We start from the raw sequence: 25809 nt of genomic DNA, 5'->3' as shown, positions 1-25809 counted from the left end.
TATTTTATTTTATTTGTATATTTGTTATTTTTGTTAGGGAAGGAATGAAAGAGACACACTATACAATCATGTGAAATATATAAGTAAATAAATAAATGTATTTTAATAATGAAACTACATGTATAACTTTAGCTTGTGTAGTATTAGTATAATCTATAATGACACTTCCAATTAATAAAATTTAATTAATTTTTCAACTTTGCCGGCTAAGTATATACAAAGTGAAGGACTGATATGAGATTGTACCACTTTCAAACAAGAGCCCTAATGGCAATGATCAGCAACACAATTTTATATTATAAGAAGTTGTTTTTTTTTTTCCTAAACCAAGTAGTGCTCTTAATTATCCTGGATAAATAAAGTATCTTTAATGAGTCAACAGTCAGAACAAATCTCCACCTTAGCTAATGTTCATTAGCTAGAGGAAAATGAGTCTTCTTGCTAAGTATCATAATGCTTCTGTACTGTGCTTGCAAATTTACCCTAGGGATCACCATGCAGTTCCCAGAGTATTATCTGGGTGATTAAAATATAAATCATCAATTAATTGGCTGGATTTGATTCTCCTTTGGATGTCCCCCACTGCTAGAGAAATACAGTGAAGTTATCTGTGAACTGTTTGTAAACATTAATCAACCAACACATATTTGTAGGGAATATACTGCATATAAACTAAGTGTGAAGGGGTATACAGTGATTTTTATGACATAATCCCTATATATGAATTTAATCATAACACAAATATGGAAATTTTCAATTTGTAAATTATGCTTTTTGATATAGCATTGTGAGGTGGGTGAGGCAAAATTTACTGGCTCCATTTTACAGATTAGAAAATTCCTATTAGAAAAGTGATAAAATTTTCTCCTAGTCATATATTTATTACATGTTGGAGTTTATCTCAACCCAATTCTTGTGGCTCCCAGTTTGTGATTTTTTTTCCGTGACTTATATTGAGGCTGCGTTTTCAGTTTTTCATTTGTCTCTTTTCAGCTTTGTACCTTTGAGGGAAAACAAAGTCTTCCAGCATAGAACAGGCTTCATAGTAATATACTAGGGAGAGGAATCCTCAGGCTGACAGTGGGAAAACAAAGATAGAAGAGCAGATTTACTTGTACCCATTTATTAGCTAGTTTGTTTTATAATGAGGAAATATATGATTTTAAAAAGAAATTGGTTGGTCATATGGTTAAGATGAGTGACAACTTGAGTATTCTATAGATATTTTGTGTGTGTGTGTGTGTGTGTGTGTTTGTGTGTGTGTGTATATATACACACACACACACACACACACACACACATATATATATATATATATATATATATATATATATATATATATATATATATATATATATATATATATATATATATATATATATATATATATGAAAATATCTAACAAATTGAATTGCTCTTTCATGGAGAATCTATGGAAGAATATGAACAGAAACTACATACCTGTTTATTCAAATTATGATCTGTGGTTATCTGAAAGAGTACCCACAATCAATGAGATCAGATTCTTTGAAGATACTAGTAAGCTTAGGATAAAATTTTATACTATTACATTATTTGATTATAACACAATTAAATAAAACAATGTCCTTGATATACACACATGCTTTTGTTGCAGAGCTTTGTATGCACTTATTTTATTAGGGCTGCTCATTATGTGCTAAAAACACACCCTTCTGGGGATATTAGTTGGCAGTATTTATGCTTCACCTTAATATACTAGTTCTTTTAAGAACAATATTTTCATAGGTAGAACTAAAGTTTTCAAATACCCTTCACTGAAATTTTCTAATCAACCAAGTCTGGTTTATTGGCTACACAAATATCAAGTACTTGAGCCTAGATCAGTAGTTGGGAGGTGCAAAATTAACTCATAGATTCTCAGAGTGGAAAAACACAATAAAAAGTAAATTGTTTCGTCAATGAGTGATAGTAACATTGCCACCAGTTTCTCTTTCAAACTACCCTGGAATTGTTGACAGCTGAGAGGACCATATACTTTTAGAGGTGAAAAAGAGCTTAGTGGTATTTTATCTAGTTTACAATCCTCCTTTATTTTTACTGACTCAAGGGGAAAAAAAAAAAGAATCTTAGAGAGAGGTTAAGTGGTTTGTCAAAAGTCAAATAGCTAGTTTGACTTCAGATTTAAATATAGCTCTTCTGATTCTAAGTTCAATTCTCTATTATAAAGATCTTGCAGAATACACATTGTGCTCATTAATGAAAATAGCCTCAGTAAAAACATAGAGCCACATTTTCCATAAAATTATGCTTGGTATTAGTTTTCATCTTTAAATCATTTTATCTTTTATTGGATTGTAGGCTCACTTATGGCCTTTTAAAATTTATTTGATCAGAAAGCTTGCCACTCAGGCATATCTGCTACTTATAGAGATTAAGTAATATTTAATATAACCCGTCTACTTATGAGAAGGATTTCTTTACTCTTTCCATTTTTTAACTTTCCCTTTTCATCTTCCCGACCTACTTACTTGGTAAATTCCAGTTGCTCCCTGCACCTCCAGGCTCAAATATAAAATCTTTTGTTTAACAATTAGAGCTCTGTGTAATCTCTCTTTTTCCTACCTTTCTAGGCTTCTTGTATCTTACTTCTTCACAAACTTTGACAGACAGTTACAGCCGACTTGCTATTCTTAATGAACAATTCATTTACTGGTTCTGTGGGTTTCACTAGCTGAACCTTACTCCTCTCCTTCTCACTTCTATATCCAAAATTCTCTGGCTTCCTTTGTTTCAGTTATAGTCCCACTCTGGTGTGAAGCTTTTTCCCAGTTCTCTTTAAATACTAATGTCTTCCCCATTTAGGAATATCTTCAATTTAGCCTTAAATTTGTACGTAGTTATTTGCATGCTGTCTTGCTGATTAGATTGTTCTCTCCTTAAGAGCAAATACCATTTTGTTTTTTTTGTTGCTGTTTGTTTTGTTTTGATTTTTCTTTTTGGGTATCCTTAGTACTTAGCACAGTGCTTGGCACATGAAAAACATGTAACAAATACTAGTTGACTAATTATGATCTTCCCTAAAGGAAAACATAATCTTCTAAATTTTTATTTTAAGCCTCTTAGGAGTTTGTTTGGTGAAAATGCTTTTATCTTACCTGATCCCCCTTTTATTTAATAGTATTTTTTCAATTACATATAAAGATAGTTTTCAAAATTCATTTTTATAAGATTTTTGATTTCCAATTTTTTTCTCTCTCCTTATCTTTCCTCCTCCCTCTCCAAGACAGCAAACAATCTGATACAGGTGGTAGATGAATAATTATGTTAAACATATTTCAACATTAATCAGATTGTGAAAGAAAATCAGAACGAGAGGGGAAAACTATGACAAGAATACAAAATGAAAATAACATACTTTGGTTTGCATTCAGACTTCACAGTTCTTTCTCTGGATATGAATAACATTTTCCAACATGAGTTTTAGAATTATCTCTGATCATCACTTTGTAGAAAAGAGCTAAACTATCATGGTTGATGATCATGCATGTAACTCTTTACAGGCTTTTTTGAAATCGAACTGCTGATCATTTCTTACATGCACAATATTTTCCCATTAAATTCATATACCATAACTTGTTCAGTCTTTCTTCAATTGATAGGCATCCCTTCAGTATTCAATTCTTTGCCACCACAAAAAAGCTGCTATAAATATTTCTGTACATGTAAGTTATTTTCTCTTTTTTATGGTCCATCTGGGATACAGATGTACAGAAGTATTGCTAGATGGAGGGTATACATACTTTGATTGCCTTTTAGGGAATAGTTTCAAATTGCTCTCCAGAATGGTTGGATTAGTTTACACTCCACTAAGAATGCATTAGTGTTCCAATTTTACCACATCTTCTCCTGGATCTATCATTTTCTTTTTCTGTTATATTATCCAGTATGAAAGGTGTAAGTTGGTATATCAGAGTTTTTTTTTTTTAATTTGTATTTTCCTAATCAATAGTGATTTAGAGGATTTTTTAACATGACTTTTTTTTTTCATGTTAAGACTGCTTGTTCGTGTCCTTTGACCACTTACCAGTTGGGGGATGACATATTCTTAAGGGTTTGCCTCAGTTCTCCACATATTTTAGAAATGAGATCTTGATAAAAAATACTAGCTGTAAAGATTATTCCTATCTTTCTATTTACTTTCTAATCTTTGCTGCATCGGTTTTGTTTGTAGAAAGCATTGTTAATTTAATGTAATCAAATTTGCCATTCTTCATTTCATGTTTTTATTGCTTATGCCTTTCTTCATAATTCTAACAAGTAAACAATTATTTTCTATCATTATTTGCTTCTGATATCACCCTGTATATTTAAATCATGTACCTATTTTGACCTTTTCTTGGTACATGATGTGAGATGTTCAACTATGTCTAGTTTTTGACATATAGTTATATTCCAGTTTTTGTCAAATAGTGAGTTCTTATCCCAGAAACTTGAGTCTTTCAATTATTCAATTAATATAGTCATTGACTATTATGTCTTCTGTACAAAACCTAATCTGATTCACCACTCTTTTTCTTAACCAGTACCAGATAGTGTGTTGTTATTGCTGTTTGAAGGAGTGGGGAGCCAAGACAATTAGGTTTAAGTGACTTTCCCAGAGTCACATAGCTAATAGTGTCTGAGACAACATTTGAACTCCTGTCTTACTGATTCCATGCCCAGTGTCCTATCCATTCATCACCTAGATGATTACCTCTTTATAAAATATTTTAAGCTATGATTTGGCTAAGTCACCTTCCTTTACATTTTTCCATTAATTCCATTGATGTTCTTTACCTTTTATATTGCTGGATGAAATTCTGTTTGTTTGTTTGTTTTTTATTTTTTTTTTTTTCTTTTTTCCCCTAGTCCTCTAAAATAATGTCGTAGTAGTTTGATTAGTATGACACTGAATAAGTAAATTAATTTTAATAAGTAAATTGATATTAGCTCAGCCTACCCACAAGCAACTGATATTCCTCCATTTATTTAGATCTGATTTTTTTAATGTGAAAAGACTTTTTGTTTTTGTTTTTGGTTTTTGGTTTTTTTTTTTGTTTTTTTTTTTTTTGTTTTTTTTTTTTTGGTAACTGTTCATAGAGTTCCTAAGTTTCTCTTGGCACTTAAACCTCCAAATAGTTTATATAATGTATAATTATTTGAAATATTTTTTTTTCTTTCTAACTTTTGCTGTTGGTTTTGTGGGTTTACTTCATATCTTGCAACTTTGCTAAATTTTTAAATTATTTCAAGTATTTTTTTGGTTCATTGTCTAGGATTTTCTAAGTGTACCATCATATCATCTGCAAAGAGTGATAGTTTTGTTTCCTCATTGCCTTTTCTGATTCCTTCAATTCGTGATTTTTAAAATTGAGCCTTTTTTCTGAGGAATAGAGTGCACTGTGCCAAGCTTCTTATGCTGAGGGTCAGGTCCCTGGTCACTGGGTTTCTGTGTTGAGGTCTCTGGTGCTGAAAGGCAGCCCACTACACTGAATTGATCTGGCCTAGTCATGCCTGCTATGCTGGGGTCCCATTTAGCAGTTTGCCTTCTGCATTGGGGCTAAAGGTCTCACAATTAATGAACTCTGTCATTAACCTGCTGAGCCAAGACTAGAAGTTCTTGGTTGCTGATCTGTGATCTGTCTGACCTTCCAGCTAGCTTGCCTAGACATTGTTCTAGCCTATGATCCTTTTTTACCCAAGTGAGACAGACCTTTCCTTAAGTTCTTCTAAGTTATGTTAAGCTAAAAAATTGTTTCACTTCAGTTTTTTCTAGGTTCTGTATCTCCTGAATCCACTTAGACGTTTGATATAACATTGTTTTCAAGGGAAATTGAGAAGAACAGCTTCCTGGCTTTTCTGCCCCATTTTGGCTCCACCCCTGTTTCCTATGATTTTTAAATTTGATTTTGGACAATGATCATAATTATGTCTGCTGTTAAAAGGTTTTAAATTAGGTTAAATGTTATGAACAGTAATCTGCTTTGATTCTAATACTGGGTGCATGCAACTGTTGATAACTTTCTGGCATATTAGGCCAGACCAGAAGGGAAATAGTCCAATTCCCTTTATTAAAAAATAAATCGATGCAAAACAATAATTACATTTTTAATGGGCTTCTGTAAATTCAATTTTGGCCTTTGCATTCTCATGTAGCACTGCACAGCCAAGTCATGTCTTTGTGAAAGGAGCTTGTATAATACAGGCAAAACATTTGGTCTTTTGACTGAATGCTTAATATGTAGATTTATACTCAAAGTAAAGTTGTGCCAATTTTTAAAAGAATTTAAGCAGTCCTTCAATTCTTTCTTTCTTCATATTCTTTTGTCTTAATTTTCCCACTTCATTGTCTTGCAATATTAGGCTCAGATTAATTGTGGCCTAAAGTGACAAAGTGATATATATACAGAACTACTAATTATAGATTAACAAAAATACTTATTTTTGCTATCGTACATTATTTATTTTCAATAAATAAGGGGGGGAGTGGTTTTTTTGTTTGTTTGTTTGTTTGTTTGTTTTTAGTTTTTCCATCATTTATACTAAAGTTACTACTATACTGGACTATACTTTATACTGTACAGTACTATTACATATACATATAACAATATGTTATACATTGATACAAATAGTTCCTGATTATTGGAATTACTTCTTCTTGTTCCCCAGATCTGCAATGCTCTAATTCAAAAAGATAAGGAAGGCATGTTGCATTCATGTTTTCTTTACTATAGACCTAAATATTAGGGAATCAAGATAAGTCTTATTTTTCTAGCAAGTCCATTAAATATATACTTACACAAATATAGACACAGAAATACAGATTTATCTTTATATTCATACATACATACACATATAAGTTTATATGTGTATATATACATGCACATATGTGTTTATATATGTGGGTGTGTGTATGTGTGTGTTTATCATATAATTTCAACCAAGAATTCTATAAACAAAACCTACAGAAATTACTAATTATTTTCCTTTCCTACCCATGGAGCAATAAGATAAAAAAAATAATTGTGTTTGATTCGTAGAATAAACTTGAAAATGTATACTGTCCTCTCACTTATCTCCAATCATTTTGATACCTGAACAAATGATTTATTATGGAACTCCCACAATTTGAGGAGTAGTACATTAATATTAGAAAATGTTATTTAATTCTTGTACTGTAGTGTTTTCTATATGAGAGGAACTGTAGTAAAGTGGATAAAGAGCTAGATCTGAAGCCTGGAGCCAGGAAGCCCTAAATTCAGAAGCTGCACCAGACACATATTCCCTCTGTGACTCTGTGTATCTCAAAGCCTCTTGGTATTCTTGAGAACTTTTTAAGGTGATAAATAGAGAAGACGGTGACCTCATTTGATAGGAAGACTTTGCTTATCTAGTTATTCCACATACCAGTGAAATAACAAATAAATGAACATATATATAGAAGTCAATGTAGTGCTGGAAATTTTAAGACTTGAACTGTCTCAGAAAAAGGAGATCTGGATTTAAATACTTTTGTATAAACTTATTTGATTTGATAGATAATTTTAATGGAGTCAATTAATGGATACAGTGCTGAGTCTGTAATTAAGAAGATTCAGGTTCAAAACTAGTCCAGGATATTTAATAGCTAAGTGATATAAGTCATTCAATTTCTGTGTGTCTCGGTTTTTCAAGTTCTACTTAAGTTAACAAATTCAATAAACAATTTAAAACATATTTTGTTTGCCAGGCATTATAATAATGATAGGAAGCAAATAAGCAAAAAAGACAGAAAGTCCCTGCTCTCAAGGAGTTTGTAATAAAATGGAGGAAGACAGTACACAAAAGGAAGCTAAAAATAGGGTAGGATATCTGGAGTATACAGTAAGCCATGATATTTAGGAGTCCAAACCTAGCAGAGCTGCTCATGGAAAATGAAGTTATTCAGAAAGTTCTGAGCTCTCTATAAGGGAATATATAATAATAACAGCTACCTCACAGAATTGTTATGAAGATCAAATGATATAATGCTTGTAAAACTTTTAGCAGGGTGCCTGGCATATAAGTAGGTTCTTAATAAATGTTTATTCCATCTCTTTCTCTTGAGAAAAATCATTTAGTCTATTAGCTGTCTAGTTCTCTCATTTATAAAATGGTGAATTAAAATTTACTTACCTGTTAGAGCTATGGTAAGAAAAATGTTTTGCACATTTTATAGAACTTTAACTATGTACTGTCATTATTGCTGGAATAGTGACTTAATTTTTTTTCTTCAAGTGTACTAAAACAATTCTTAACACTTTTTTAAAGTTTTGAATTTTAAAGACTATAATTCCTTTCCTCTTTCCTGTAAGCAATATGGTGTGTGGGTGTGTCTGTGTGTGTATCTGTGTGTGTGTCTGTGTGTGTGTGTGTGTGTGTGTGTAAAGCAGATGTCGCATATATATGCAATCATGTAAAACATTTCTGTGTTAGCCATTTTGTACAAGAAAGTTTGAATAAGAAAGGAAGGATTTTGACCAACCCCTCAAACACATACAAATGTAAGCTATAAAAGCTTCCATAACCTAGATATAAATTGCTGCATCAAAAACAAATTAGAGAAACATGAAATGATATGTCTATCATTTTTGTGGAGAGGAAAGAAAAAAGTTCTTGACAAATCATGGGATAAAGTATATCTCAGAGGTCTAAATAAATAATTTTGATTATGTGCCTTAAAAATATTTTTGCACAACCAAACCCAATAAAGCCAAAAGAGAAAGAGAAAAAAACCGGGAAGGTGGATCTTTGCATCAATTTTTTTTCTGATGTTTGTTTCATCTCCAATATGTATAAATAATCAATTCAAATGTTTAAGAATGAGAGTCACTTCCCAGTTGATAGATGGTCTAAATTTATAAGCTGACATTTCTCAAGGGAAACAACCTAGGATATCTGTAGCCATTAAAATAAATGCTCCAAATCACTAAGTTGAAGCATGAAAATTAAAGTAATTTTGACATTTCACCTCATACTCAACAGATTGGCAAAGCTGAAAAGAAAAAAAAAAAGAGAGAGAGAGAGGAATAAGTATTAAAGGAACTATGGGGAAACAGGCACAGTTTTGTACTGTTGGTAGACCTGTGAATGAGGACAGCTATTCTGGAAAGTAATGTGGAATTATAAATGAAAAGTTTGGAATAAAATTAGTAATAAATTTGATACTCATCCTCAATGAGGAGGGGATGGTTTGTCTTGTCAAAAGCCAAAACAATAACAAAGGAGAAAAATTATATTTTTCTCTGCTACAGGTAGAGGGCTTATTATGTGCTACTTAGAGAATGTGAAACTTTCAAACAAACCTTCATGAACAATGTCATGTTTAGTAAAAAAATAAATTAAACAAACAAACCAAAAAAAACACTAGTTTTGTATTGTAGAGCACTAATCTCATTTCATGGTTTGATTTACTTTTTATTTTTAGCTTTCCTTTTTAAATTTAATTTTTTGAGTAAAGCTTTTTATTTTCAAAATATATACATGGATAATTTTTCAACATTGACCCTTGCAAAACCTTGTGTTTCAAATGTCTGCCCCTTTCCCCCACTCCCTCTCTTAGATGGCAAGTAACCCAATATATGTTACACATGGTAGAAATATATGTTAAATCCAATATATGCATACATATTTATACAATTATCTTTCTGCACAAGAAAAATCAAATCAAATAGGAAAAATGAGAAAGAAGATAAAAATGCATAGCTTTCCTTGTAAAGAACAATTTCTTTCCATCAAAACCGATTTGTCTCTTTGCTACCTCTACCAAGTTTTGCTTAGTTCTATCCTTGGTCCAACAAAACAAGCCCCATCGTTTCACATGATAACTTTTCACGAACTTGAGGACAACTCTACTGTCACCCAGCATTCTCTTCAGCAAATGAAAATAGTCAGGACACCAGTGTGGTTACCCTCAACAGGATGCCATTTAGCTCACTAATGTTCTTTTTGAAAACATGGCTCTAAGAACTGCACACACTCTTCCAGATATGATTTGACCAGGACAGCATATTGTGGAATTATCACTCTCTATCATAGGAAGATATCATACCTCTAGAATGAATTTCTGTCTCTTCTTTTGGATCATTATTTATAACCATGAGTGTAGCTTACATCCTCTTCTTCCTTTCTACATTGTTTCTCTCCATATGATATTATCTGATCTCATGGCGTGATTTAATTGTGTGACCTTAGACAAACTCACTACCTCTCTGAGACAGTTTCCTTTTTAATAAAATGATATTAGACAAAAATTACCTTTAAAGTAATTTATATGTCTATTCCCATAAATTATTGACCATTTACATAGATTTGAATTTACTAATCAGGAATCCTATTTAAGGGAAAGAATTCTGTCTTTTAAATTAGAAAACCAATTCTTGAAACTTGGCTTTGCCAGTTGCTCCCTGTGTGATCTAGAAAAAAAAAATTAACCTCAAAATCTGATGTAGTTGGGCTGTCAAAGACCTTTCTAGATCAAAATCTATGATCTGTGGCTCCGAAACTCCATGTAGTTTGTGATTAATTTGGTGTCAATGGAATGCTGGAAATCCTTTGTCCCAAACAAAAGGAAATATGAACATGTCATTGCAGTGAAAATAATTTTATCTTTTAGATCCACTTTGATTCATTAAAATAAGCCCCAAGCTAAATTTGGAAATTGTTTTCACATGAAGATTTACAATCTGAATTATATATATTAGGTCCTTCACGATTAGGTTCTTGAAATCATCTATGGATACAAATATCTAGATGCCAAAAAAAAAAAAATAGAATAAATTCTAAGTATAGTGCAAACATCCCATGGTTTGACTATAATGGTATTGGATACAGGAAAATCTAATGAAGACAGAATCTAAGTTAAATTAAATTTTAGATTAAATAAAGTATTATGTAATATTCCATGAAATGCTCAAAATTTAGTAATAGTGAATTCAGTAAATATAAGATCTAAATCAAAAGAATTTCAATAATGTTTGTTGGTGGGTAGTTGCATAGATATTGCAATATTTAATATTGACATTAAATTCAATCTTACATCTTTAGTAGTGATTCAGAAAGAAAAAAAACACAGTAGAATGGAATAAAGTACTAAATGATGAATTAGCTATAGGCACTATCCCTCATAATAACAAAATTATAAAACCAAGGAAATAATTAAATGAAGATACAAATGAAAATGAATGTTGTAAAGCATGGTCATATAATAGGGGAAAATTCTATTCAGCAGATTGTGCATGAAAATAGAATAAAACTAATTTGATTAAAATGATCCTAAAAATTTTATCTATAGGCTTATTAGAAAATAAATATATACAGAAAAAGACACGAACATATTTTCACCTTAAATCTGCTTTCCTAGTTCATTATAGCAATGATTTAATGATTCAGTGATATAGATAAAACATTTTCCTTGCTTTTCATGTTTCCTAGCCATAGTCTATGTCTAATTCTGAATTCTCCAAAAGTTTATGTCAATTAATCAGAACGGGGGTGGGAAATACTTATTCTTTATCGCTTGGCTTTTCATGGGCATTACTGTAATATTCAGGGTATCCATCTTTTATTTCTTGTTCTTGTTAGATATTTGGTCTATCTTCTTTACTGGACATTCTTTTTAGTGACATCATTGGTGCTGTTTTATGAGTGGAAACTATTATTTAAAATGATGTGTTATAATATGTCATCCTTTTAAATCTACCATTTTCCTTCTGATAGAAATTTTGTTATATTACCTGATTCACATCCATAAAGTATTGCCAGGAGGAAGTTTGATTTCATTTTATGGATTGTAGAATTTCCCAAATATAATCTTCCCATCTCTCTTCCTGCTTTTCAATTCTGAGTTCAATCTAATGACCATTTATAATGTCTATTCAAGATATACATATATATATATATATATGTAGAAATGAGATCTTTATCAGAACTCTTAAATGAAAAATAATTTTCCAATTTGTTGCTTCCTTTCTGATCTTGTCTACATTTTTGTTTGTACAACAACTTTTAAACTTAATTTAATCAAAATAACCTATCTAGTGTTCAATTATGAGTTCCAGTTCTTCATCAACAATTTTTAAATGGAATTTCTTTTTGAATTTCTTGCTGCTAGATTTTGTTGTAATTGCAACTAGGTCCTATGTTCTTCTGGGACTCAATGTGTTACAATTTACTGTTTTCTTTAAGCAAATCTGGCAAAGTACCTACTTGTAACCAGGATATAGTAGCCTAAGAGGCTCAGAGAAGATTCCCAGGTGCATAGAAGCTGACTCTTTGCCCCAACTTCTTGCCCTGGTCTCCCTGTACTGTAGTCTGGGATTGGCAGACTGTCCCCCAGCCTGTTTGAAACAGATCTATTCTGAAGTTCTTCCAATGTATCTTCTTCTGGGAGGGTATAGTACTATAAATATTTGTGGGTTCTTTGACTCCAAAAACAGTTTAGAGGCTCAGTCTGCTGTTGGTGTGAGAGGTCACAGAAAGTCATTTCTGCTCTCTGCCATCTTAACTCTAGAATTGTTGATATTGTTTTGATTGCCTGTTGCATGCAGGTGTGTATGTGTGTGTAGTGTTACATCCATGATACTTCCCATTCATTTGCTTAGTTTTTTACCTTCACATAGCTTCAAAAATAATCTCTCAACACCCTCATAATTTTGTCATGTAGTTATAATATAAAATTTCTTTAATTGTATTGATTTAGTTGTTTTTTTCCTAGCTTTTATTTTCCTTTTCCTTATATGATGCTTTTGAATTTGTTGTTTTAAAATCCAAATATAGCATTTTCACTGACATTGGCAAAGAAAAAAATTAAAACATCTTGGCATATGAGTTTTATTTTTCATCTCAAATCCAGCTTTTGTAGCTAAACTCTAAGAAGATCAGAGATTGCCCAGAAAATTTATCTGTTGGCAGAAGACCATACCCTTTTCCTTTTCCTGTTCTAAGCTCCTTTGGAGGATCTCCAAAAGGTGGAATACATCTATCTGTTGTCCTTCCAGTTTCATAATCAAATGTTCTTGGGAGGCTCTGGCTTAAATGAGTATCATAAGGAAGTCCTTATAAACTGATTTTACTTTTATGCTTTCTCACAATTTCATCAATAATATTATTTATAATCTTATATTCCTTTATATTTCCCAAATGATTTATTGTCTAAACTAATTGTTGTCCTCATTTGTAGTATGCTGTTTAAAAAAGAGATCAAGTGTTATCTTGATTGGTCTCCCCATTGGGTTTATTGATTGGCACAGGTTAAAATAGTCTAGGAAATAGTTAATAGTTTATGATAATGTTTGTATTTTTATTAATTTTTCATTTTTTTCATGAGTCAATTAGTAATTTAAGTAATATACTTGGGAGGTATTTTGATCACAAGTACTATATTGTTTGTATTCTTCCTTCTAATTTGGTGTTCATTTTGATCTTCTAATAAATCAGTGATCTTCTATGACTACAAATTCCTTCCTTCTCTATACTTCTGAGATAGAGACTTTCCTTGGTTCTTCTAATTGGATTATAATATCACTCTTTAAGTCTAAAATATGAACCCATTTGACCATATTTTGGTGTAAGGTGTTAAATGTGTATCAATGCCTAATTTCTGAGATATTAATTTCCAATTTTTTCAGCAATTTTTGTCAATTAGTGAGCTCTTACCCCAGAAGCTGGGATCTTTGGGTTATTAAACACTAGATTACTGCAGTCAATAATGTTTCATCTTGTGTACCTAACCTATTCTACTGATCTACTATTCTATTTATTATCCAGTACCAAATTGGATGACCAATGCTTTATAATATGGTTTTAGGTCTGGTACAATTAGGCTACCTTCCTTTGCATATTTTTCATTAATTCCCTTGAAATGATTGACCTTTTGTTCTTCCAGATGAACTTTGTTATTAGTTTTTATACCTCTGTAAAATAATTTCTTGGGAGTTTGATTGGAATGGCAGTAAATAAGTAAATTAATTTGGGTAGAAATTTCATTTTTATTATATTAGCTCAGCCTATCCTTGAACATTTAATATTCTTTCAATTCACTGGATCAGACTTTATTCGTGTAAAAAGTGTTTTGTAATTGTGTTCATATAATTCCTAACCTTATCTTGACAAGTAGATGCCCAAATATTGTCTATTATCTACAGTAAATTTTAATAAAATTTCATTTTGTATCTATTGTTGCACTAAAATCTGAGTAAATCTGAAATTTGAGAATACATATAGAGCAATGTGTGTGAATTAGAATTGAAAAATGTCAATTATATATTATGAAGAACCTTCATAATACCATATTATGGCATTGTACCATATTATCGCACATGTCTCCTGAGTAGGCACTTTTCATCCCTAATCTCTGTTTTAATTCCATTTCTTCCCTATAAAAATGTAAGATCTTTGAAAGGAAGGTCTATCTTTTTTGTTTGAATTTATGTTCTTAGAGTTTAGTACCTGACATATACTAAGCACTTAAATGCTTGTTGTCTATCTAAAACATGCAGTGGAGAGGCATAGAAAATTTGAAGTATGAGATCTCATTATCGGAACAGCATTTTAGGAATGTTCATCTGAAAATAGTTTATAAAATGTATTGAAGGAATAGGAACTGGAAGCTTAGAGACCACTTAGGAGGAACTTGGTAATTTGGCAATTAAAAAATAATCTCTTATCAGTTGCATTTTGTCAGTTTTGGCACATCACTTTAGTCTTTTGAGATCTTCTATCATTCAACATATTGACTATCACTTCTAATTTTTTGTCATCTGCTAATGTGATAAGTGAGCCATCTGTGCTGGTCTTCAAGTTATTGATAACAATGTTGAGGAGAACAGAGTAAGGGACAAAATCCTGAGGCATCTTCTTATCAGCATTAAGTACAATTATTTTTGGCCCTTAAATATGCCCTTAATCACATATAGACCCAGTCAGCTATAGTACCCAGGCTTCTTCTTATTATTGTTATTCTTTTAATCCTGGAGTTTTCATCTTATTTTAATATATGTATTAGTCTCTGTTTAAAACCCTAGTGTTTCCTTCACTAATTGTTAAATGGAAGTTCACTTGATGCTTCATCATTTAAGTGATTTATGTGTTCTTCCTGCATTTTGAAACTCATCATTATGTATATAATTTGAAACATAATCCTTCATTTATTTTTAGGATTCTATTGTTCTGGGTACATTTATACATCAGTTACAATTACCAGGCTTTCATTTTTATTCATTTCTGAAGGATTCATTTTCAAGGATTATATTTTAATGAGTAAAAAGTTATTATAAACTGCTTTTCCCTTTTCTTTCCAAGTTATCTAACCTAGCGAAATAAAAACAAGTGGAATTTATGCTGAAATATTTTCTTTCTGCAGGAAAATATAATGGAAGTTATCAGAAATCAAGAGTTTTTACTCCTCCCTGCTGAGGAGCTTCATAAGTTGTTGGCCAGTGATGATGTGAATGTTCCTGATGAAGAAACCATCTTCCATGCTTTGATGATGTGGGTTAAGTATGACACACAGAGGAGATGCAGTGACCTAAGCATGCTTCTTGCCTTTATAAGACTGCCATTGCTTCCACCTCAGGTAATTTGATGTGACTGTCTTAATTGATATGCAAAATTAACAGTTAACATTTTACTCAAATGTTAACAATCCATTATCCAAATAAATTAGTTCGTAATCCATTAATTTAATTTTTTCTTGTAATTAATTTTTATTGTCTGAAGTATATTTAGCTAATGTCATCTGAATTTTCATTCTGTGAAAGAGATAACATATTCTATGTTTGTCCTCAGGGGTTCATTTCCTGCATTTTAGTCATTTGTAGAGAATTTCTTTTTTTTACTACTAATTAGAAATTAATTGCATAAATAATGAATTCTTCAAATGCAAAGTGTTACATAGTCTATATTTTTTTTTCTGGATAACAAGTTGGGAAGTAGATAATCATCAAATAGAATGAGAATATACAGTTTTATAATATTTGAAAAATTGAATCATAGTTTGAGCTACAGGAATTTTTTAGAAAAGAGTTCATAATGCAGATTAATAATATTGATAATGGTCTTATCTGACAAGGTTATATATAAAGAAATATTTGAAAATACAAACATTATATTATCTCGTGAATACATTTAAAAATATCTTTATTAACTCTAGAGGCAAAGAAACATACATGCTTACCCAAAACCAAATATTCTTTAGTTTTCAGTCAGATAAAGTTGCATGCATTGGTGGATACAGTAGCAAAAATAGAACATGTCTTGCAATGTTTCAAGTATGAACAACTGGTACCATTTGATATTTCCTTCATGCAACTGAAAGGATTTCCTGATTGCCTAGACATATGAAAGAATCCTATTCAAGGATAGGAGAAGCTAATGTGTCATTTTCTTCTTTTATTAAGCAAAAGTATAGTTATAATTCAATGGAACTTCCTTGATTTGTTTTTCCTAATCTTTTAATGGGGTCTTCAAAATGGGTAAGAGCTTTTTAGTTTTGTTATATCCAGGAAACGTTGCTTTTCATTTCCTGCAAGTGTGTTGCAAGAATAGAAAGATCATTGATGATTTGTAGCTTGATAAAACATCAAATATAGATAACAAATAAGATAAAAACTCAGGAGATTTATTTTCCATGAAAAGTAATGCAATAAAGTGTATATTGCGGGCAAATTTGTTTGAATGGTTAGGGTAGAAAACTAAAAAGTTTTAGGAATTTTAAATTGCCCTAATACCCTAAGAGTATCAAAAAGTTACTGGATGTCTGTGATAATAAGATGTAATTATGTAGGATTCCCCCCTTGTATGTGGAGAGAATAGTTATGAATATTCTCTATTAAAAGTTATGAATGTTTAATCTTGATAATGTTACAACGAAAAAATGAGATAAAATATTAAACAAAATAGATTTTGAGAAAGTTGGAATCAAGGTAAAATCAGAGACATGAGCATTATGACCACAGGAATGATGTAATATAGGCTAGCATTTCAAATCACTTTTATATCACAGTGATATCTTTCCTCTTTAAAAATCATTGAGCAGTTCACCTGACAATCTTAGAAAAATTTCAAAATGAATCATTATATGCAGCTTTATCTCAACATATTTTAGTCAGTATGTCTGCAGATGACTAATCATAAAGGACACATAATAACTTTAGTCTTGAAGGTCTTTACATAATAGAAGTAGTCATGTGTTTTATGTAACCTTCAAAACTAGTCATATAAAAAAGGAAAAAAAAAGTTATACTCTTAATCATATAAAAACAGGTTTCAGGAGAACATATAATTAATTAATGAATTAAGAAATGTAAAAGAGAAATATAAATAGTGACTATTTTGTCCTCTTCAAATAGGGCAGCTGATATTGGAGAGAAGTTGTTTGACTTTTTTTTTTTTTTTTTTGCTATAGAAGAACAGAATTGCATACTAGAAGGAAAAGGATAAGTGAGTTGTAGTATAGGAAGATTTAAATCATTCCTATTAATATTAGAAATAAGTGAAGGATAGAATGAGACTTAATATCTTCCTTATACTGCTTGGTTATTCTGAACTTACAGATATTAACTGGAATATGTGAAACTGTGTACATAATTGTCATTTCAGAGAGTATTACTGTGTCTGGAATTGTATTTCTAATGGATGCAAGGTCATACGTATTTTGTCTCCCATGAGATCCTTTGGAATAGCTTATGTAATTTTCTAGTTCTCATCCTATTAACATCATGATCTAAGCAGGCATGGTGATTTAGCCAAGTGAATAATATACGACAAATTCAAAAGTTATGACTTTTAATTATCTGCATTGCATTTAGTGATTCATGTGACACTTATCTGTGCCTCAGGTTTTATTTTGTTTTAAAATATATTCAAATTTTATAAATAAATTAAAAGTATGTTGTCTAGTCTTCTTATGAAGAAAAATCGAGAGTAAAATTGAATGCCAGCAATTAATTATATATTATATGAATATATGTGTATATAAACATATCTATGAACACATACATGATAATAGATGCTCAGAGAAATATAATCTGATCACACTCAGAGTCTGCCAGTAATAGTATGGACAAATTGATAAACTTTACTTTCATATGACTTGAAATTTGGTAATATTTCTCTCTTTTGAAAAGAAAATATCCTGATAAATAGTGTCTCAGATAGCTGCGTACTTATGATTAAGTATATTTAGAAATGAATTACAGATTCTTTGCATATGGACTGATAGATGTTACCAAACTTAAAGGAAGGTTCTAACAAATTACTACAGGTTTCAATAAATAACCCTATTAAATTCTATAGTACCAATAGTTTGGATTAAAACACAAATGTTATGCTTACCAATTTACAAATTATATGATTTTCTGATGGAAATGCTAACATGCAGGATAATATGAATTCTAAAACGATGAAGAAAGAGGACAAGTCCTTTCTTTAAAACGAATACATTTAATAAGTTCCAATATTTTACTTTAAAAATTGAACAAGTATGGCATTGTTAAAATATCACTAGGAACAAAAAATATAAATTTTAATTGCCTGCAAATTCAATAAGAGTGATCAATGTGATTGATAGAATAATAAGATACTTTAGGATGCATTAAAAGAAATACTGTGTTGTAAGAGAAGTTATGGTTCTACTTCTTATTTCTATAGTCAAACTGTTCTGTATCTTAACATCACCATTATCAATACTATCTATTATGTATGGGCAGGCTTGAAAACTTTTTAACATCTTTTCAATTCCAATTTATTTTCCTCTCTCCTGTTCTTCCCCTATTCCTCAAGATAAACAATATAATATCACTTATACATGTAAAATTATGTAATACATATTCAAATATTAACCATGCTGCAAGAAAAAAAAAGTGAAAAAAGCATACTTCAATTTGCACTCAGAGTTCATCAGTTCTTTCTCTGGAATTTGATTCCATTTATCATCATAAGGCTTTTGAAACTGGAGTCTTAACTGTATAACCAAGAAGTTGTTAAGTACTCTTAAAACTTTTACTCTCTACTTCCTTTTATACTTGCAGTTTGGGGGATTACTTTGAGAACAATTTAAACCTGCATTCCTTTACCTGGCTTGTAGTAGTATATATGTCTAATCAGCCTCCACAAACACAATCTCTATCTCATCCAAAAGATTATTGACTCCAGTTGTGATGAAGGTCTTCAATTTACATCCAAGTCATTCAAAAAGTCTGTAAGCTTCAGTCTCCTCTTCTTTACTTCAGTATCCTTAAGATGTATAGATGAGTAGAAGGTAGTAGCACTTATGTTCTTTTGAGTTTTAAGATCTTGAAGTCAGGTTAGCATCCAATAAAGACTCATTGCCCAGAAATTAAAACAAAAATACAGTTAGGATCTTCTTCTACCCACCTTTTTGTCCCATCATTTTTGAATCCAGGCCTGGAGAAAAAAAAAGAGTAACTTTTAGAGGTGACCAAGTGCAGAGTTAAATAAGAAGCAAACTTATTTGGCAGTAATGTATCTGAATAGGAAACTAGTGGAACCAGAGCTGTGTAGAAGCCAAGTTAAATACTGAATATCCCTACCAACAGAGATTGAGTTGAAATATGGAGGAATTATGTCCCACAAAATATTAATGGAATATTTTTACATTTTTCTTACTATATTTTAAAGTAAGTGATAATTCAGTGGTAAGTGCTTAAATAGAACTGAAAGTATGAATTACAGGCTCTTAAAAGATGAGGACTTGAGCTGATGTCAGAAAAAAAAAAAACACCCAATAAATCCACAGGATACCTAAAAATCCTAAGGAGAAAATATAACAGGTCTGGTCTTGATAGTATGGAGGCTGAGCAATCATACTATCATAAGCTCTGCTTAAAATGAAATATTTTGAATCAATGACTACCAAAAATATTTTTAAAACTCCCCAAACTGTTGAACTTCAAGAAAAAAGTATTATCTGTATTGTTCTGACCTGAATTTATCCTAGACAAAATCATAATGATATTTTGTAAAGGTTCCTTCTCTTAGTAATAGAAGAGAGAGGTGGAAGAAAGGTCTTCAGGCTTTTACCGTATTGGCAATATAGTGATTGATCAGAGACCAGTGCCATAAAGTTTCTGTTGTCCACAAAAATTATAGCCACAACAAAGACACTTAATGAAAAGGCAAGATAAATAGCATGTAGCAAATCAATATCAAAAGATCCTTCATAAATAACCACCAAAGATTTATGTATTTTGTTTCATTCTTGAGTTATTTATATATTTTGTTTGATTTTACTTCCCAACATTAAACATGTTAAACTATATTCTGCCAAATGTGACAGATTGCAAAGTTTATTACCACAAATATATGCTTTCTTTGATTTTATCTGTCATTGTCTGTTCTACAGCAAGAAAACAGTTTCTATGAATGTGAATTACTATACACATACACACTCACATATGTCTAAGTATGGCTATGTTTTGTATATGTGACACTAGCAATGCCAAATTCATAGCATTAATTTTAGTTTCATTCAACTAAAGTTTATCTAGAGTGCTTTTTAAAGCTATTTTGTGTCATATATCCCTTTGGCAGTCTAGTGAAGCCTTAGAATAGTATTTTTAAATACATAAAATAAAATACAAAGGATTAGTACAAAATAAATCAAAGTTTTTTATGAAATTAAACTCATACTTGTTTTTTCATGCCCTGCCATGAAAAGATATTTGATGATTTTTGTTATAGTTATTCAGTCATTTTGCATTCTTTGTGAACCTATTGGAGTTTTCTTAGCAAAGATACTGTAGTGAAGTGCCATTTCCTTCTCCACCTCATTTTACAAATAATAAAACTGAGGCAGAAAGGATCAAGTGATTTGTCCAAGGTCATATAGCTAGTGTCTGAAACCAGATTTGAAATCATTTCTTCTGGATTCCAGGCCCTGTGCTCTATTATGTCACCTAGCTGCACCATATTTGGGGACAGAGGAACTGAATCTGGTTGTATTGCTAATATTTATTCATACATGATAAAACCTGCTACTCTAATGCTCCTCAATCTCTCTAAATTGATAATCCTAGCAAGCTGCATAGGCAGAGGTGTCAAAAACACAATGTGGGGATAAATGATGTGACAATACTCCCAAAATAGAGGACTGGAAGGGAAAACCTAATTAAAATAAAATTGTGAAACATAAATAAATACAGATACAATAAAACACAAATAGCATTACGTTTTATGCAGAGATTCTTATGTATAGATTAGTTCCCTTGCTTCTATTTGAGTTGGTCACTATTGGCCTAAAACACTCAGAAATGAAATGTCTCGACCAGGGTCACAGAGACTATGTCAGAGTGAGAACTTGACCCACTGAGGTCCCCCTGCCTAAGAGAGTAACTCTCTATTGATTGTGCTTTATTGCTTCTCTCATCATAAGGTGTTAGGATTCTTACAAGATGCTAAGTCACTGGAATGGATATAATTATCTAATTTAGCATAGTCCTTAACAATTCTCTAGTTCAGAGTTCACACCTTTCACACTTTTAAGAGAGCATTCTTTTAAGGAGCTCCCACAAGCCCAGGGAGTACCCACAAACCCATTCTCTGGGAGGATATAAGGAGCCAGGATTCAGAGAGGAGGAATCAAGATTCCATTCCCACTTTGACATTGGTGCTGGCTGGAGACACTCAGAAAAGAGTTCTCGGGAACCATAGAGAGAGAGAGACCTCTAAGAAAGCTAGCTGAGCCCCAAGTAAAGGAGACAAGGCTTGAAGGAGAAAATAAAGAATCTGGAGATAAGATTTGGAAAGAAACAGTAAAGGACTTTAATTCCTGGCTGCATTTTGGGATTTTTGAAACTGAACTGAAGGCAAGATGCCTCCAGAAGCACCCCAAGAAATCTGTTCCCAGAGAAGGATTACAATGTAGGGATAACAGAGCATTACAATAAGGTGCTTGATTCATCCTTATTACTATTTCAGTTAATTATAACTATCTCATTAACAAGAAAATCTGCATTGTTAATACCACTAGAGAGTTAAGTGTCTTGGATGCTTAAAGGAACCAGAATTTTATGATCCCATATCAGTGATAAAGTAATCAAATTTTACATGCACACATATGCATATATACATACTGTATAGATACATATATACATATATATTTTTTCATATATAAATACACCCAAATTCAAATACACACATATATTCTAAAATTGGAGGTAGATTTTTGATTTCTTAGGATCATCTTCTCTATTAAATTTTCTTCTATGAACTGAAGAAGCACTATTCCTTTCTGGATCTGGTAATGCATACCTGTGGTCCAAGGCAGCTGGAAGGCAGAGGCAGGTGCATCAGATGATCTCAAGAGTTCTGAGCTGTAATGGGCAAAGTCTGTGAGGTATCCACAGTAAGTTCAGTATGAATATGGTAAGCCTGTTCCTGTAGGCAATCAGGAGATGAAAAGGTCTTATAGGAAATAAAACAGAAAAAAAGCTCGCCAGGCTATTAAAGTGGGACCAATGGAGCAGTATCTACTTCCATATTGGGTTATAGGGAATTCTAATCTAAACAAACAAACAAAACCAACCAAAAAAACCTCAGAGGAATGTCTAATATCATGAACTTTTTCTTTTGATTCTTTTTCTTTTTTTTTTTTTCATTTTAAATATATTTCTATATTAGTCATTTTGTAAAAGAAAAATCAGAACAAAAGGAAGAAACCACAGAGGGAAAAAAACAATTAAAAAGGGTGAAAATATTATGTTTCATTCATTCCTTTTTATTTCTCCCCAAGGTCATAGAAGATACCTTTTATGAAATGAGTTGGAGCTAATCATTTGTTGTTGTTGTTGTTGTTGTTGTCGTTGTTGTCGTTATTGCTTTTTTAGTTGGAGGTGTATGTGCATTTCTTAAGCACCTATGTCTCAAGCACTTTGCTAATCACTAGAAATACAAAGAAAACTCCTATGCTAGAGAAAATTTCAGTCTGATAACATATTTTAACTAGGTAAAAACTAAATATTCTCTATAGTGAATAGATAAAAGAAAGGCATTAATTCCTCTGGATAATGGGAAAGGCCTCATGAAGAAAGTAGGATTTGAACTAGTCCTACTATAGGCCATGATTATAAATTCGTTCCTTCTGATTTATTCCAAAGTTTCTCTAGCAGTCATATCCTCCGTCTCATGTATCTTTATTTCTCTTTTCTCCAATGATTTTTTGCTCTTTCTAGAGACAACTTGAATCTATTCACTTCTAAAATTAAAAAAAAAAAAATCCTTTGACTTTTTTTTTAATCCCCACCACTAGTTGATCAATCTCTTTTCCTTCACTGTTATCTTTTTAAAATAGTTTTCTACAATAGACTGATGCAGAAATGGGAGCCCACAATCTGACTGCTCATTTCCATCTCTTCTAAACTCTTCCAAGCTTTCCCTTTTTTTGAGATTCCCCTGTCCAGATATTTCATTAAGTCTTAATCTTGGTGATTTATTTGCTTGTCCCAGGTCATTTTATCCTTCCTTTCTCAAAGAGTTCAATACCTGGTCCCACCTTATTTCTTTCCATCCCAATCCATGCTCTATATAGCATTTTTCAAGAATTTAGCTTAGATGTTGTTATTCTTCCAGACTTGATTAACAATTCACCAGTCTCCTAAACTCCATGTTCTTCACCTACATACAGACAGTGATGGAGTAAAAGCTTAATCTTGTCGTCACTATTAAATATTAAGCCTAAAAAATCAAAATGAATTCCTTGGCCTTCTTTAAAAAAATCTATGAAACTAAATTTTATATTTATATAGCAAATTAAGGGGGTCTTATCTGTTTTTTCTTTCCAATTTTATTTTTATTAAAAACAAAAGCTTAAGCAACTACCAAAAAGACTACATACAAAAATTTCTCAACACTGACTAGTCAAATCTTTCCTTTTGCACCTTTAGTGTGAATTTGTAAAAAATTCCAAACCAAGCAAATACAATATATTCCATTCACAATTAAGTATCCAGAAGGATTTAGTAGGAATATTTCAAAAAAAATTTTATTTTGGGTCATTATTTAAAATATTTAGTAGATTTCATGTTGATGCCACAGACTTTACTTTTCTAAGAAAGGCTCATTTGTCACATAGTTTATCATTCATATTTTAATAGACAGAATGACTATTTTTTAAATTATAAAGAAGCACTTTAGAAATTACTTTGAAATTACTTCATAATTAAAAAATTCCCTAAGAGAAAAGAAAACAAAACTCAGTCAGTGTGAAAAAATCTCAAGTGAATTTAGTTTTATCACCAATGTGCAGAAATTACTGTTATTGAGATTTTAATTTCCAACAGTAAGACAAATAAAGCAATATATCATTTTAATACTTATGAAAATGGAAAGAAAATACCCCCTAGAGAAGAGCAAGTTCAACATTAATGATTAGACAGAGGATGGTGGGTAAACTTTGTTTCCTACTTTTTTTGGGGAAAAAAAAATTGAAAGGAAACAATCCTGCATTGTAATACAGTGGAACAGGTCATTCAGAAATAATTTTAAAATTACCAGTACTGTCTTACTCTACAGACTGAATAATTTAAGTTTTTTTTTTAATTTTCAGCACATTATGTTTACTATAGTATATTAAAAAAAATCACAGTCTGAGAAATATCAACGCTTCATGATGACATGTAAATAGAATTTAGCTTGTTAACAACACAGTTGTACTTCAGATGTGTCATTGAAAATATATCAGAAATAGTGTCACTAGGAAAAAGAACCTTTCTAGTTAGAATGATAAACATATGAGTAAACTAATTATCCTGGGGATATTATTAACAACAAATCAGAGAAAGGTCTCTCACATATTTAATATGTCCATTATGGACAACATGGAATAGCTAGAAGAAATCCCAGAATAAGCATTTTCTATGTGTTTGCATTCTGCATTCTGATCAAATCCTGGATTTTCTACACAATTTTTAAAATAAATCTTCATAATGCATAATTGCTTACCATTGAGTCCTCAGCAATTCCCAATTACTTTTAGGTATAGTGCAATCCTATTGAACTGGTATTCTCAATTCTCCAAAATTTATTTGTTCATATTTACATTGAATCACTCCCCTTCATTTATCCAATGTACTAACAAAAACAGACTACTCAATTTATTTTTTTCATCATCCATGACTTTTTTGAGCTTGACTTTCAAACAACAAATACTGGCGCAGCATAATTTTGATTGAACAATTGTGATATAGAAGAAAGAGACCGACCAACTATAATTTGTACCATATATTGAACTAATAGAATAATGCACAGTGGGTTCAGTTATTTGCTTAAAAAAAGAAAAGTACATCATCACACAATAAAAGATACATACATTTCAGCCCAAAGAACACTCTTCCTAAAAAATTCATTTGTATTTCAATCTAGTCTTTAAACTGTGTTGCTTTTTTAATTAAATAATGTTGTCTTCTGAGACTAGTCAGTATGATTATTATGATTTCTTGGTCATGCTGAATGCCTTAACATAGTAAGGCTTACTCTTTGACAAATAATATTGACATATTTTGATCAGTATCTATATTTCACATTAACCTTATTTTTAAAGCAAAAATGTGTTTTTCTTTCTGGGAGTTTTCAATTCCAAGGAAACCATAAATTTGCTTGAAACATTAATAATGACTATACAACCCAGTACAACTATAATTAATATTATTTTATTCACAAATTCTAGGCATACTTTTTAAACATATACAAGCTGTTCATAAAATTTTATTTTCTAATTTTTTTAGTTAAAGTTGCTTACTTCTCATAATTTTCTTC

The 25809-nt window shown here is 31.2% G+C and overlaps 1 protein-coding gene across 1 annotated transcript in view; it reads left to right on the top strand.

Annotated features, from left to right (window-relative positions):
* The window catches only part of KLHL1 (kelch like family member 1), a 605136-nt gene that overhangs the window by 381354 nt on the left and 197973 nt on the right, over positions 1 to 25809 (top strand). The window contains exon 5 of the mRNA XM_074299230.1: positions 15401 to 15613. Within this exon, the coding sequence (XP_074155331.1) occupies positions 15401 to 15613 (213 nt within the window). The remainder of the gene's footprint in view (positions 1 to 15400; positions 15614 to 25809) is intronic.

The sequence above is a fragment of the Sminthopsis crassicaudata genome, chromosome 3 (genome assembly GCF_048593235.1).
Source record: "Sminthopsis crassicaudata isolate SCR6 chromosome 3, ASM4859323v1, whole genome shotgun sequence".
NCBI lineage: Eukaryota > Metazoa > Chordata > Mammalia > Dasyuromorphia > Dasyuridae > Sminthopsis > Sminthopsis crassicaudata.
Note: the sequence above shows the minus strand (reverse complement) of the source record. Positions and strands in the feature narration are given on the sequence as shown.